The 16,526-nt window shown below is 37.3% G+C and overlaps 2 protein-coding genes across 7 annotated transcripts in view; one reads left to right on the top strand and one right to left on the bottom strand.

The window, feature by feature from the left end:
- Positions 1–2,485: 2,485 nt before the first annotated feature.
- On the bottom strand, positions 2,486–8,588 carry agr1 (anterior gradient 1). The gene is made up of 8 exons (XM_081367723.1): positions 8,556–8,588; positions 7,609–7,727; positions 7,431–7,494; positions 7,282–7,334; positions 4,138–4,214; positions 3,992–4,055; positions 2,882–2,965; positions 2,486–2,659 (listed from the first exon to the last, which is right to left on the bottom strand). Exons 2-8 carry the CDS (start codon positions 7,703–7,705, stop codon positions 2,592–2,594), a joined length of 507 nt encoding a protein of 168 aa, XP_081223849.1. The 5' UTR covers positions 7,706–7,727; positions 8,556–8,588; the 3' UTR covers positions 2,486–2,591.
- A 1,592-nt stretch (positions 8,589–10,180) lies between these two features.
- The window catches only part of traf3ip1 (TNF receptor-associated factor 3 interacting protein 1), a 31,090-nt gene continuing 24,744 nt past the window's right edge, over positions 10,181–16,526 (top strand). For 4 of the 6 annotated variants that reach the window (XM_081368275.1, XM_081368274.1, XM_081368272.1 and 1 more), the window contains exons 1-2: positions 10,194–10,462; positions 13,520–13,588. In XM_081368275.1, coding sequence (XP_081224401.1) covers positions 10,340–10,462; positions 13,520–13,588 — 192 coding nt within the window. In that variant the 5' untranslated portion in view covers positions 10,194–10,339. Of the gene's footprint in view, positions 10,463–13,519; positions 13,589–16,526 lie in introns of all 6 variants that reach the window. The other 2 variants (XM_081368276.1, XM_081368273.1) reach the window with 1 other exon arrangement.

The raw sequence follows: 16,526 nt of genomic DNA, 5'->3' as shown, positions 1-16,526 counted from the left end.
TACAGTATACAACAGTGTTGGCTTGAACATGAGAGCTACCAGAGAACATGACAAATGGGATCCATCTTGATCTGTTGGGATATGGTGTTGTTTGAGACTGCTTCTTCTTAGAGCTGTGTTTGGAAGAGTGGCTTTTCTGTTTTGATGCATGCAGGTCACAAGAGCCTGAGCGTTTTATCAGTGCCTGGGAAGAGGGGAACATCTAACCATCTCAAAAACATGAATCATATTTTTGTGAGGATGTGCAGTAATACAAGCAGACTTGCTGAACTTGTTTTTTTTTCTCTCTCTCTCTTGACAATTTTTTGCCATATACTACCATCAAACGTTTTGGGTTTTAAGGCTCTCTGTATTTTCTCATTTTCTTAATGCATTGAGAAACATTGTGAAATATGATTGCAATTTAAAATAACTGCTTTCTATTTGAATATATTTTAAAATTTCATTATTCCTGTAATGGTATAGCTGAAATTTTCAGCATCATTACTCCAGTCTTCAGTGTCACGTGATCCTTCAGAAATCATTCTATGCTGATTTGCTGCTCAAGAAACATTTATTATTATTATTACAATGTTAAAAAACAGATGTGCTGCTTAATATTTTTGTGGAAACTGAGATACTTTTTTTTTTGAATTATTTTTTGATGAATACATGAATAGAAAGAATTATTTGATGAATAAAAAGTTCAAAACATTGTCATGTCACATTATAAATGTCTTTACTGTCACTTTTTGATTAATTCAATTAAATTAAATTTGTCCCCTACTCAAACAAAAGCACCTTGTATTTCTTACAAAAAACAAAAATCTTACTGACCCCAAACTTTTGAAAAGATTACTTCTTGTTTCAATGGGAAATATGTGAACAAAGGAAATAAAATTGTGATTTTCGTACCTGAAAATTCCATGAAAATGAATACAATCTTTTTTTCTTGATTAGATTGCTGCGCTCTACAATATTTGTATGCTTTTTTATGCTGGACAAGAGGGAGTTGCTTCAAAAAGTGAAGACACACTGGACACATTTATTATTTGTGCATTTTTCTTTGATTTGTCTGTGACCATCCTTGCTGTCCTTTGTCAAGGGCTAACTGTGTGTGTGTGTGTGTGTGTGTGTGTGTGTGTGTGTGTGTGTGTGTGTGTGTGTGTGTGTGTGTGTGTGTGTGTGTGTGTGTGTGTGTGTGTGTGTGTGTGTGTGTGTTCAGAGAGTATCGACAGCGGCTCTGGCAGTCTTATTGGTGAGGTGAGAGGGTGTGCTCATCTGTGGCGTTAATAAGACTGTTCCCGCGCCTCTGTGTGAACCAGCGTGCGGCTGTCAGTCAGAGCCGTAACCAGGCGTACAGCATTAATTCGCTCTGTCGGTGGAGGAATGACCATACTGCTCCGCTCCATTACTCTCTGTGACCCTGGGCCGGAGGAGGATTAAAGTCTGTCACAGTGTAGTGTCACCTCCCCTTCATTCAGCACACTCAGCAACTCCTGGCTCATAGTCATAAAGCTGCTTTTTCAAATCCTGTTGAATTTTTTTCTGATTTCAGGCCCACCTCTTTTGCAAAATTACCACACACTCCCTACACTGTCAAAAAACCCCTTTAGGGGTACAATGGCTTGTCACTGGGGCAGTACCCTCAAGGGTACACCCGTTGTACCCTTATACATTGGTACATATCAGTACCCTTGCAGTAACGCGTTAAATCCTGTAAAGTTATTTTAAAGCAAATGTTTATGCTGTAATTGCTAACCACAACAATCATTTGTTAGGGTTAATTGTACTTGACTGCTTTCTTGCTTACTTCTTTATTGGAAAATCATGGCAAAGCCAATTGCAATTTTGTGTTTCAGTTTTGCTATTTGAATTTTGCCTGTCAAAAAGTGATTATTTCATAAGACATCAAAAAGCAAAGTGGTGCTTTAGACGTCTTTGGATGATCGATCTAACCCACCAAATATGTTTATATGCAAAATTGGACATTCTCAAAATCGACATGTTATGCAGTTATTTAATAGTCACATGTTAAAGTCCACCTTTTAAATGAGTTGTAATTAATATTTATGAACAAATTAACACATTGATATTGTACTAGTAATTTACTTTAGCTTATACTTATTTACGTATAGCATAAAATTGATGATTTTGACACTGGCTTACTTCTGTACATAGTATGCTCTGCCATCTAGTGTATACTCTGTTTCATTACTACTAGATGCTTGCATTTTTCCTCATTGTGACTCACATGATGACTCTTATTCTGCAAAACACAGACAAGTCATGTCTCTTAATCCTTATACAACAGAAGACGTCTTTGCCTTGCTTACTAGTTAATGGAATAAATAATACAAGCAACTGTTTATTCCTGGTGATCTTTGTCAAGCAGAGCACTTTATTCGACCTATATATTGTTGCCTAATAGGTCAAGTGAACCCATACTATTTCTCATATCCTCTTTTCCTCCTCTTTATTTCTTGCTGTTAAAGGTGAACGAACACAGAAACATTATTGACACTAACAGACTTTATTCAAAGTTGAATATTGCTAGTTGCACAAAGAAAGCTGTGTGCAAGTCTTGGAAAAGGTAAGCTGTTATCTATCTATCACAGATCGCCATGTTCCTCGTGCCCACTCTGAAGCAGGATCTTGGCTTTCATCATGTTCTCGGCCACTGCGCACAAAGAAAGATATAGGCAGGGGAAATGATTAATGCATGCTTAAATAATGACTGGTAAATCAAATATTAACTATCAACAGCACATTCCATAGCATTAAGTAGCAGAGAATGTGTCTCGATGGCTGAGCGTGAATAAACAAATGATAGAGCTTCAGAGAGTCTCTGAAGAGCTCCTGTCTCTCAGTGGAGCTCATTAGACAGCAGAAACACACTCACAGAAGTCCATGTCGTCTGACTCGTACGTGTACATTCGGTTGGCGTACTTTCCAGTGATATCAGCTCGCACAGTCAGTGAGGGATCTAGGTGGAGGAGAAGAGAAGATGGAGAAGAGACAACTTAACCTATACACCCCAAAATCAAATCCTTTTACAAAAAGACAATGAAAAGGCAGTGCAACAACTACTACTATGATGTGTAAATACTTTAAGATTTCAATATTAAAAAATAATATAATGTAATAATATAACACAATATGTTCCTTCTCGCAATAATATTAATTACTTTGTACCAGAGACATGTGCACTGACATAACGACACAATATTTGTTGCTTCTCGAAATCCCAATGATGACAGAGTTAAGATTATACAATATTATCAGGTAATCTTAACTGAATAAGGCATTGTTTAAAGGGGTGATTGATTATGATTTCACTTTTCTAACTTTAGTTAGTGTGTAATGTTGCTGTTTGAGCATAAACAACATCTGCAAAGTTACAACGCTCAAAGTTCAAAGCAAAGGGAGATATTTGCTTTTAAAGAAATCGTTTTTTACAACAAACGGCTGGTCGGGACTACACAAGCTTCCTCCCGGGTTAGTGACATCACCAACCCTAAAATTTACATAAACCCCGCCCCCGGAACACGATTTGATTATCAAGACAGAATATGCTAATCAATGACTAGAAGATAACTACACATAAGCTACACAAATTCATCAACTAACCATTCAGAAATGTCCTGTTGCTTCTACATGTTGTCACTTCTTCTTGAGTCTCTCCATCATTGTCTGACTCCGGTTTGAACATAAAAGGCTAAAAGTTTTTTTTTTTTTTTTTTTTTTTCAGTGCATGTCTGTGTGAGTGCAAGCTGTTGAAGCTCCACCCCCTGTGCCGGGAGCAGCAGCTCATTTGCATTTAAAGGAACAGACACAAAACAGTGTGTTTTTGCTCAAAAAGTGACAACTTTAACATGCTATATAAAAATATCTGTGGGGTATTTTGAGCTAAAACTTCACATACACACTCTGGGGACATCAGAGACTTATTTTACATCTTGTGAAAAGGGCATTATACCACCCCTTTAATATGAAATGTGTGAAAACTCACCAACAAACATGATCCTGGGGACGTAGAAACCATCAGGGGCCAAGTTTTTATCGGTGGACTCATGCTGAAAATCACAATCACTAGGTTTTAAATGCATATCTTACTCCAGTGTCTGTTGAGTATATTTTACAATATTTGTACTGTACCACTAAATTGAGCATGATGAAATCTGATTTGGCCAGCCTTTGAATAGTTGGATGTTCAACAAATGCCTTTTTCAGAGCTAAAAGTGAATAGAGTGGAAGAAGAGATTAATAAATTGACATGAAATAGCATTTTCTGCATACTGAAAGCAAAGACATTACTCTCTGATTGTCATTTAAAGCAGAGGTATTCAACATGGGGTTTCAAAAAAACTGTGTAAAATAAATAAATAATAAATATAAGATATGGGCTACTGTAAATACATAAATGAATAATTTGATTAAAATATAATTTATTTTAATAATAATACAAATATTCGAATAAATAATACATATAATGGTAGTGCTATAGTGCAGAAATAAATGTGATAATGTACCATAATAAATATTTTCCACATTTTTTGCACATATTTTTTACATTATAAATTGGGTGTTTATATGTGAAAATACCAGCCCGCTCTCATCCCAAGGCTTCATATACTGACGCTTTAAACATTTTGCCTACATCCAACGCGTAGACGTAGGCGTAGAATTAGCGTCAATATGAGACGCAGATAGATATGGGCCAGAAGGCGCCTCCTAGCGGTCTAACCCTAACCCTACCCCAGACCTAAACCTACCCATAACCGAACAAAGCTCTGTGCGTGTCATATTGACGCTAAAGGGTGCCATGTGCGTTGGATGTAGACGAAATGTCAAAAGCGTCAGTATATGACGCCCTAGGATGAGAATGCGTTGGAAAATACATATTAAGAAAAGGTTCTATATAGAACTATAAAGGGTTTCCATTCAGTCAGTCACGTTCAACTTAATGTCGGACTGATGTCATGGGGTCTCGTCTGGGAGCCAAATCACCTCCAATTGGTAACTAATCATCGATCGCTCATTCCATTCACCTTTCTAGAGAAAGAGTACATTTCTGAAACAGAAAGAGCAAACAGCTATTTTAATTGCTAACAAGGAGAACTTCTCCAAAAAACAGCCATTTTAATTGCTCTGCTTTGCAGCTGTCATCCTGAGAATCCGGCCCGGATATGTGCCCACCACTCCCTTTAGGAACCAGGTGGTGAACTTGCAAGCGCTGCACCCTGGATGAGGCAGACCCGGCCCTTGTGTTGCTATGTCCTGTTCACACATTGCGTGTTTATGTGGACCGCAGGCAGAGCTTTAGAAGCTCACAGCAGCTTTGTCTGCTGTGGGCCAGTAGAAGGGAAAGGCTGTCTCCAAACAAAGGCTGGCCCACTGGATAGTGGATGCCATCGTCTTGGCGTACCAGTCCTTGGGGTGAGGGCTCACTTTACTCGGGGTGTTGCTTCCTCCTGGGCGTTGGCGCACGGTGCCTCTCTGGCAGACATCTGTAGAGCTGCGGGCTGGGCGACACCTAACACATTCGCGAGATTCTACAATCTCTGAGTGGAGCTGGTTTCTTCCCGTGTGTTGGGTACAAACAGGTAATGTTTAAAGGCTGGCTCTGTGCTTGCACTGCCATTCCCCTCCAACAGGGGGATACGAGTGCCTAATTGCTCTTCAGGTGAGTTTCCTGCTTAGTGATCCCTGAATCGAGTTCCTCCAGCATTCTTTGGCAGTCAAATGAGGCGGAGGAGTCTGACGCCAGGCCCAGTACTCGTGTGCATGCCCTGCTAGTCAGCCCTTGTACTGGACTAGATGCCCATATGATGTGATTCCCCCTCGGTAATCCCATATGTGTATTGTTCACAATATGCTTTCCCTGTAGGTAAACCCTTGTCTTTCCCTGGGCAGTTCTGCTCTGCCCCATCTCTGCATCGAAAGTAGATCCTCCCTGGTTAGGTAGGATCTACCGCAGAGATCTTCCATGAGCACTGCCCCGTGGGTCAGTCCATATGTGTAGCCGCCACACGTTACCTCCCCTGTGTGCAGGGTGTGTTCTCCATAGCGTACCTCTCCATTGGACTGGCCACGCTAACCCAGCGTTAACAACACTCATGGCTGAAAAACAATGGGAATTGAGATCCGAAGCAATCTTTTAAATGTCACATTAAAGGAACGGCAGCTACTATATCCCCAGAGTGCGTCCTGTCCCTTCCATCCCGTTTGGTATGGAGGACTACCCAGCAGGCTTTCTTGGGGTGTTGGGTAGGTTACGACATTGTGAGAGCAGTTGCCAAAAGAGCACACCGTGGCTTGCCTTGCAGCATCTCCAACACTCGTAACACAGTTCAGTGGCTATGGTACTTTCCATAGGGACCCCATGATGTCAGTCTGACGTAACGTTGAACGTGACTAACTGAATGGGAACGTCTAGGTTACTGATGTAACCCCCGTTTCCTGAAGGAGGGAACGGAGACGTTACGTCCCCCTGCCACAGCCCTGAACCACCGCTGAATGGCCTGGTCTCTGCTCCTCAGCAAACATGAATGAAGTAAGTAATGCCTATTTATACGGGTATAAACATAGACATATACATATACGGTATGTCTGGGTGGGTGTGACTCGGCATACAAATCTCACTGGCCAATGTTCATTGGCTCGTTCAGTTACCACGTGGAGCTGATTGGGCTCCGAGGCGAGACCCCATGACGTCAGTCCGACGTAATGTCTCGGGGAGCGGGGGTTGCATTAGTAACCTAGACGTTCTTTCAAGCACTTAATATATAGACCCTTTATGGGTTCCCATTATGGGATAATTTTATGATTTAGTTTTAATTAATTATTATTTTTATTTTGATTAAATTGTGTTAATTAAACAGCTTGTAAACATACTTTATCACTAGATGAAACTGAAATAAGCAAATAACCCATTAAACATGAAAGTATTATGTAATAATTTAAGACATTTCTCCTTATATATAACCTTTTTGGCATAAAGGGTTCTTTGAATTCGAGTCCGTTTCCTCTGAACCTTTCTAAGAGTGTATATAGCAGCCTTTTAAGTTTTGCATAGGGGTCCAATCGCACAAGCATGATGATATTTGGATGGTTCATGGCAACTAAAAAAATAAAACCCCTGATTTAAAGGAACAGTGCACATTACTATACTGTAATTTTTGGGTGAAATATTCCTTTAAGCACGCTTACATGCATCTACGGCACAGGGAAATAATCTATATGTTTTTATTTCATTACAGATAATGTAGACTGTTTGAAAAAAGATGCAAATATGCAAACCTTTACTGTACTTGCAATCCTCCAAATGATGAATGATCATCAGTGGCTTCTTACTATGATAAAACAGATACATTATGCATTTAAAATCTGATTATTCATAACATACAGGTGAGAGTGGAGTTTAATGTGATTGCGTAATCTTTAGGTACCTCTCATGCGCTTTATTTAGTCCCTCCTCATACGTCTGAACCCAGGTGATGTCATCGCCCCAGCCTGAAAGAAACGAAACACTTTGAATCGGATGTCATTCTATGATCGATTTGCCGTAGTATAAGAACAGATCTGACTTATTTGGTTCTGTTTTGTGAATATGTAATTCATTGATACCTCTTGAAAGAGTTTGGACTGTCTTTTTTTTCCTTTGAGTAGAGACGTCACAGAACACAAAGAATAAAAATAAGACACAGAACATCCAGTGCTGCATGATTATGGTATGTACTGGTGCGCTGAGAGAGAGAAAAGAGAGAAGAAAAAGGAAGTCAAAGATGACTAATGCTCTGAATATTAGTCCGTTTTTAAGGTTGGGCCCACCTACTGACATTGCATGGTATACTGTCAAATAGTTGACAGGAGCCGTCGAACTGGACAAACGTGCTTCTGATACTTTGTTCTAATGAGTGACAAATGTTTGAATATAAAACAGCATTTTCATTTGAGTCAGTTTTTTATTCATCTTGACAATATTCATGAGAACTAATTCATATTTCAAGCTACAAGTTTGCCCTGTATAAAATGTTATTCCGAAAGTAATATTACAATTACAATTATTGAAAGTAAATTTTTTTTCCATAAAGATTTCCCTTGACATTCGAATTGCAACTACATTTTTGCATTCACTCTCAGAAAAAAAAGGTACAAAAGCTGTCACTGGGGCTGTACCTTTTTAAAAGGCACATTATTTTACCTAAATGGTGCATATTGGTACCTTAATGGTACATATTAGTACCTAAAAGGAACAAATTAGTACATAAAAGGAACAAAAGTGTACCTTTTGAAAAGGTACAGCCCCAGTGACAGCTTTCGTACCTTTTTTTCTGAGACAAACAACATTGTTTTAATGCTGGCAATTTTGGAGTGAAATACAAAAGAAACCCATGCATTTCAAATGAGAATAATGTGAAACTACTAAGGTAGATAGCAGTGCTCCAACAAACAACCCAGCTTTTATATATGTGGATAATACATTTAGATTCAGATTAATTCTGTCTCATAGCACGCAATAAATAAGTGCAAGAAATTAAGAAAATAGTATTTGCAAGTAAAAGAGAACCTACCGGGAGTGAAACAGGTGAACCAGAGCTACTGTCCCTTTCTCCAAGCATGTTGTATGTCAGGGATTTTATAGTCTCACTCTATGCAACCTCCCAAACATGTTTTGCATACAGGAAATACAGGATTTTTCTCATGTTGATTTAGCCAATCACAGAAACTCAATATACATCTTTATATTGTGTAGTATGTAAACAGTTCTTTTTCATCCAAAAATCTCTGTGCTTTCTTGTCAATTCATTAGAGAAAATATTCTTTCCTTCATTCGTACATGTTCTACTATTCCAGGTGTGAGGTTTGAACATGCACAGTTATGCAACAATCTCAGAAACCTGTCAGTTTTAGGTGGAGCCTATGTGCTTAATGATTATCCAGTATTTGTATTGTCATTATTTGAGGCCCATCTGAGTTTTAAAAGTAGGTTTGATCTTTCTATCTAAAGATCACCCAGCTGAAAAACACAGCTTATGGTTTCTAGCTGGTCCAGTTTGGTCATTTGCTGGTTGATTTTCAAAAACACCACATTCCAAAACACAGCCACCAACTTAAGCTGGATTTTCCCATTCACACTGCCCCAGCAAATGCCAAAAAACAGTAACATCCAACGGTTGGCCATTTGAACCCTTTCACGCATAGAGGTCATTACAGTCGCTATTCAAAAGGCATTTTCTTGTGAATGCATTTTGATAGCATTGCACATCAACCTCTATAGTGGACTCGTCCTATACATTGCCATCAAGTGGCAAGCCATTATATTTGGGATTTTTTTTTCCCTCCAAACCAAGGCCAATCAGAAATGCCAAGTTGCTCCGGAATACCAATCCATTCCTTCTATCGCAAAACTCTTGCAGGGAAAAAAATAAATAAATGTTGTAGCATCAAGTAACAACTAAGAAGTCATATCATTGTTAATTTACCGTATTGATTTAATATTGGGAGGAGAAAAACGGGAAAAAATCTTGACTGTGTTTATTATCATTATTCATGCATGAAAGGGTTAAATACCAGCACACACAGCAAGTCAGAAAAGTGTTTATTTTTTAAATAATGTTTTTGTTTTTAAATTATTATCATTATTATTCATAAATAATTGAATTGTATTTATTTAAGTTATTTAATTATTATTATTGTATTTTTTATTTTTTGGGGGGTAAATTTTCTCTTTTTTTATTATAGAAAAAAATTCATATTTTTACAGGTTATAATTATTTTAATCTAATATATTTATAAATAATACATTAGTTAAAAATAACAACATAATCTGTATTCTGCAATCTGTATCTCTGTTTATTTTAATTTAGTTAATTAATTGGTATTTATTTATTTTCCATCTGGTTTGTGACACTTAACCATGCACTTAACACTGATATTTGTTTCAGTTTTGGTCTGGAGCAAGAAGAGAGACCTGACAAAATATATAATATAATATAATATAATATAATATAATATAATATAATATAATATAATATAATATAATATAATATAATATAATATAATATAATATAATATAATATAATATAATATAATACAGCGACAATTATTTTTTACTGTTACAACAGTAGACAGCTACTGTTGTTTGTTGTTGTCATGGACACCTGTAGCCTTTGACGACCGCCTACGTTCCGCGCAAGCGCAGAATCAGCACAGTGGAGGATTGTGGGATAGAAAGCTATCGCCACGGCAACAGCAGAGTTTAGCGAGCGGAAATCTGCTGCTAGCAGAACAGTAACGGCGATTAATTACTAAAGAAACATCTTTCACACAAAAAATACTGGTTTAGTTTGTTGCCATGAACGAATCAGTAGCCAAAAAGACCCAGGAGGCTCTGGGAAAAGTAATCAAAAAGCCTCCTCTGACAGAAAAACTGCTCAGCAAACCGCCGTTTCGATACCTGCACGATATCTTCAGTGAGGTGAGTTGCTAAAAACATGATTATTATTATGACATAAGTGCTGTCTTAGTTCCCTCACTATCTACATATTCACATTTACACGGTCCAAATCCTGCTTATAGATCTCAACGTGCTAGCCTGCTAACTTAATGTAGCCTGCGCATAGTCTTCAAAATATGTCAGATAAGTCATAGTAACGTTAGATCAGTCTGAGGGTGTAAACATCTCATATTAGCTTTAATATTTGAACGCCCAGAGCTTTGCATCAGTTTCAGCGTTAAGTTTATGTTTGTGTTTTGATGGTGGTGAGCAAGCTAATAGATTATTAATAACAATAACTGTTTAAAACAATGTCAGCAATATCATCTTTCTTTTCAAATCAGTTTTGGTTCACTGTTATTACATACTCAGCTCTGGTTGAGCTGATTATCTTGTTACTAGGCATTGCTCTGTCCACATGGTTATGCAAACAAAACTCAAGGGTCCACACAACATCATGAATGCAGATGATCTTGACATATTCATGAGATATCATAACACAGAGATGTAGCCTACTTCTATAGATGGCAGAATATCTGGAACCAAATTGTGGTGATGATTTTGTAATTAGGAGTGTAATATAGATACCACATTTAGTAAATGAAATGATATGCCCCCAATAAATGGCAGCAATTGCCAACAAACACCATCATCCAACGGTTGTTCATTTGAAGTAACGTTAGCCTAAGTATGAATTACACTGAATTAAAATAGCAAATCAGAAATATGTGTATTTTAAAAATAATTAAATTGAATTTAGAAGTTATTTAATTGTCATGTCATTTTATTTATTTTTGTTTGGTTTTGTTTTATTTAATACATGTACTATTAAATTAATAGTTTTTAATATCTATTTATAATATATAGATGTAACATTTAGTTGATCAAATTATATAAGCTAGCCTACTTTACCTGTGAGCGACTGTGGTTACGCCCACTGAGTGGCAAAAAGACTGAGTGGCAGCATTGGTTTTCAGCGTGAATGATGCAAAAAACACATCTAAAACGGGAAAGAGCTTTGAGATTGACTGGATAAATAGATTTGACAAGAAATCGGAGGTATATTTTTACAGACTGCCGAAAGTTACATAACAGAGAAGCAAATGGATCACTGCAATTCATAGAAACAATTGGACAACAAGCACCGAAACGTGGATTTGCAGTTGTCATTTTGTGTCAATATGCTGAATTGGGTAAAATCATACCCTATTTATTGTATTGTTATTGAATCGACAACTCATCAATTAAATATTTACCATCGTATATTCTGCATAATTGGATATAATAAACACTGACAAGGCAAGGCAAGTTTATTTATAAAGCACATTTCATACACTATGGCAAAGTGCTTTACAGAAAGGAATTAAAATAATCACAAAATAAAAGCTATACAAGTTTTATGGCTGGATGAATGACGATATGCAGGATATACCATTGATATAAGTGATCACTCGGATTTAGACCTACCTTTATTGTATTTATAAAGTGTTCACAACAAAAATTTGCTTTATGTATTTCCCCGGCGTCGAAATCAGGCATATATAAATGTCAGGAATGAACGATTCCTGGCTGGATGTCAATTTCCATACAAATTGTAAGGAACACTATATCGAGTCCAACCTTTAGTTTAAACTGATAATCGTTCGTTTTACTCATGTTTTCGCAGTTTTCCCTATTAAATCCATTTTATTTTATATTATTAAATCATGCAGCAGCTCTTTTGCCACTCAGTCCGGCTGAGGTGGCGTGTTCCGGCGGGAAAGTGACGTTAGTGCAATCCCTTAGTATCGCTGGGTGCTGTTCTATAGAGACACACTAAATTGGTCAAATAAAATGTTGGTCAATCTCTATTGACACACCTACTTATTTTTATTACAGCTGTTTTTCGTTTTTTAGAACGATAGTAAAGTTGTAAACTTATAAAATAACAAATTAAATTTATACAAGTAGGCGAGGAAGACACATACACGTTTACACCTGGTGTTTTAAACCGTCTCTTTTGTCCACTTTCAATTTCTTCGAGGGGAGGGTCTATGTGTGGGCTTTTCAGATCTTTGGACAAAATAAGCTCACGCAATTTACATATGAACACGACCAGAGAAAACATTCGTTTCTGCTCTGACAGCCGCAAGACCACGCCAAACACGGTGAATGAGTGTTAGAAACCAGGAATGGTGAGAGAACATTGTACTTGGTATGTTTTTTGTCTTCAAATCAAACTTGGGTCTCCAGCCAACAAAGTTTAAATCCCGTCTGGCTATTGTGCTTTCCATAATGTTTATGCATTTAGGCAGTGTGTTGCGGCTGTTCAAACACATTTGATCACATGAGCCTCTACACTACTACAGCAATTTGGTCGAAAGCGTTTTTGACTACTTCTGGAAGTGGACAAGCTCAAAACGTTTTAGACCCTATTTACACCTGTATCTAGATGGTGTTAGGTAAAGGCAGAGGACAGTTAAGGATAAAGTGGGTGTATTTGTATCCAGAGATAGGCCTGTGGGTTGTAAGCTCTGCTAAAATTAGCTAGACAGATAGAATCACCCTAAAGGTCACATCATCCGCTACTGTATGCATCAGGGTTGCCAGGTCTGCACAACAAAACCCACTCAATTGCTAATCAAATCTAGCCCAATCACGGCCAAAAATAGCTCCAGGGCCGGGGGTGGTGGTGGTGTTCGCTTCAACCTGCGTGGCAATGGCAACTGTGTAAAAGTAGCCCAATTGGGATGCATTCTCTCTTCATACCATTGCTTGTCATGGTATAATGTAGTATTTTGTAAATTGTTTCTCCGTCATTTTATGTTTTCATTAATGTGAACAATTTACAAAAGTATTGATAACTTTCTTCCAAAACCTAGTGAGCTGCCTGTGTAGCGCTTCCTGTCTACGAGAGTGTTCCAAATCAATGACTTATGAGTTTCTAATTCAGACAGTAGACAATAACAGCAGCTTACTAGGTTTTGAAACAGAGTGTATGTCTTTAAATTTTTGAATTATGAACCTGGTTTTAATCTTTTGTTTACCCATTTATTTTAGGTAATACGCACCACAGGCTTTATGAAAGGACTTTATGGAGAAGCAGAGATGAAGTCAGACAATGTGAAGGTAAAACACTAATAAGAATGTGTCCACTTTTAAAGGAATGTTTAGGTGCACTGTTTTCGTAAGTTTTATTTGGTTGGATCTTCTTTGTCCCAGTGGTGTTGTGTTTGACATACTACCGTTCAAAAATGTGGGGTGATTTTGTTTTTTGAAAGAAATGAATGCTTTTATTCAGCAAGGATGCATTACATTGATCAAAAGTGACTTTTATACAAGACATAATGTTACAGAAGACACAGTGTCACAGTTTCCACAAAAATATTAAGGTGCACAACTGTTTTAAACATTGATAATAATAAGATTATTTTCTTGAGCATCATATAGGCCAGGGATGGGCAACTTCGGTCCTGGAGGGCCACTGTCCTGCAGAGTTTAGCTCCAACCCTACTCAAACACACCTGAACAAGCTAATCAGCGTCTTAGGATTATTAGAAAACTACAGGCAGGTGAGTTTTATCAGGGTTGGAGCTAAACCCTGCAGGACAGTGGCCCTCCAGGACTGAAGTTGCCCATCCCTGATATAGGCATATACCATAAAAACAATATAGGCATATATTATAATGATTTCTAAAGGTGACACTGAAGACTGGAGTAATGGCTTTTTAAAATTCTGTTTTGTCATCACAGGATTAAATAACATTTTTATAATATATTAAAATATATGTTAAATTGTAAGAATATTTTACAATATTGTTTCTGTATTTTTGATCAAATAAATGCAGCCTTGGTGAGCATAAAAGACTCTTACCAAAAACTTTTTAACAGTAACTTGAATCATATTTGTCAAATCCTAATGTTAAATCCAGCACCTTTAAAAGCCAATTAAGACCGCACTTCTCAGACATTCCACGACCCGACACACAGGGATTGAACATGTTCATTCAGAGAAAACGAGCTTGACAAAAAAACTCCAACAGATGTCGACACACTGATCTGACAAAACCCGAGAGTGTACATTGCTGTCTGTCAGTGCGGTGTGAATTGGCCTTAAGAGGAATTTTAGGCTTTATATTTGTGCATATGTATATGTGCAGACCAGACACTTATTCTGGCTCATTCCAGTACTACTTTAAATTATATGACAATTATATGTTCCAGTCGCTAATTAATCCACCTACTCAGCAGTGTTACAACTGACCTGTCTATCTCTATCAGTCTGATCTCCTGCCTCATTAAGTGTTCTTGGATTCTATAGCCGCAGTATCTCAGACTGTGTTTTCTTGCTGTTCAGGTGTTAACATTGATCATATAACTGAGTGTAACTCAAGACTCGCCATTTAATTAGTGTGCCAAAGTTCCATGTCGTGATCCATGAGGTGTGATAAACCTACCTGTTAAAAGCTTGGTGCCTTTAACTAGCTTTACTTGGATCAGTATCACCGTGACCCTGTTAGAGAGGCAGGTGAGCTTACCACATCACTCTGTGTGCAAAGTGAGGAGGTCTGATCCTTCTCCAAATGCCGGTCAGTCTAAAAGAGCTGTGGCCTTTGATGTCCCAGCATGCATAATAAATGATCTCCCCACACCCGTGTGAAGCAGTCCAGCCCTACGGTATACCATGACATTATAATGTTTTGATAGCGCCACAGTTTTAACACTTTTCAGGGGAATCTGAAGTATTTTAACACGGAAAAAAATTACACAGAAAATAAAACTATTTAGAATTGTTTTGCTTCGCATTATGATATTTTCATGACAATTTGTGAATATATATATACAACACACACATATACAGGAACTGAAAACATTGCAATTATATAATTTATAATTTATGCACTTTTATATTGCCTTTCTGACAACATAGATTTCTTACTAATTCATGCTGATTTAAATAAAAAAAATAAAAAAATTCATAGTGTAATGTTAATGAGAAGCAAATAAGTCTCACCATTGAGAATAATGGGAATTCTCAAAATATTCAGTATCTGAACCAAATGAAAATATAGGTAAAGCTTGCTTAATGTCATAATGCACAAAATCTTAAAGGAGAACTCCGGTCAATTTTAACATTGAGCTCATTTTTTTGTACATTTGGAGTGCTGTCAATACAGAGAACAACGACAAAAATCGGTGTTGCCTACACCGAGTTATTCTATTTTTAAAATTTGCACCCTGTTGACTTCAATGGGGCAATGTTTAAACCTGCTTTTAGCCTCTTAACATCCTTGATGTGTCATTACAAGTGCACAGAAAATGTGAGTGATATATCTTTTAAATCTACTGCAGTCAGATCCACTCGTGTTCACTCAGAAGGAATCACTCACATTTTCTGTGCACTTGTAATGACACATCAAGGATGTTAAGAGGCTAAAAGCAGGTTTAAAACTTGCCCCATTGAAGTCAACAGGGTGCAAATTTTAAAAATAGAATAACTCGGTGTAGGCAACACCGATTTTTGTCGTTATTCTCTGTATTGACAGCACTCCAAATGTACAATAAAATGAGCTCAATGTTAAAATTGACCGGAGTTCTCCTTTAATGGTCCTTAAACAGGCTTTGTTTTATGCAAAATAAAGAAATTTATTTTGCATAAAACAAAGCCTATTTAAGGACCAATAAGATTTTGTGCATTATGACATTAAGCAAGCTTTACCTATATTACCAGGCTTTGTTTTATGCAAAATAAATTTCTTTATTTTGTCTTGAAATGTAAATGGCATAACCAGGTTTTCATGAAATTTGCCCTGTTCACTGATTAGCCTTGAGAAACATTTTGATCGCATGGATATTGTGTGGCCAGTAGTTGGATATTAAATGCTGCTGAATGTGTAAAATCATAACAGATTAAATCAGCATACAGGTTGTTCTGCCGCTGGGGCCTCATTAGGAACTTCATGAAGTATGAAATAATTAAATGGCAATACGGACATTTGCACTTCATCATAACCAGCAAAGCAGAAATACAGAAAAAGAGGATTTAATGGAGTGGACGGACGCATTA

The sequence above is a fragment of the Scardinius erythrophthalmus genome (genome assembly GCF_964197995.2).
Source record: "Scardinius erythrophthalmus genome assembly, chromosome: 6".
NCBI lineage: Eukaryota > Metazoa > Chordata > Actinopteri > Cypriniformes > Leuciscidae > Scardinius > Scardinius erythrophthalmus.
The sequence above is the reverse complement of the archived record's forward strand: the minus strand, read 5'-3'. Positions and strand labels throughout refer to the sequence as shown.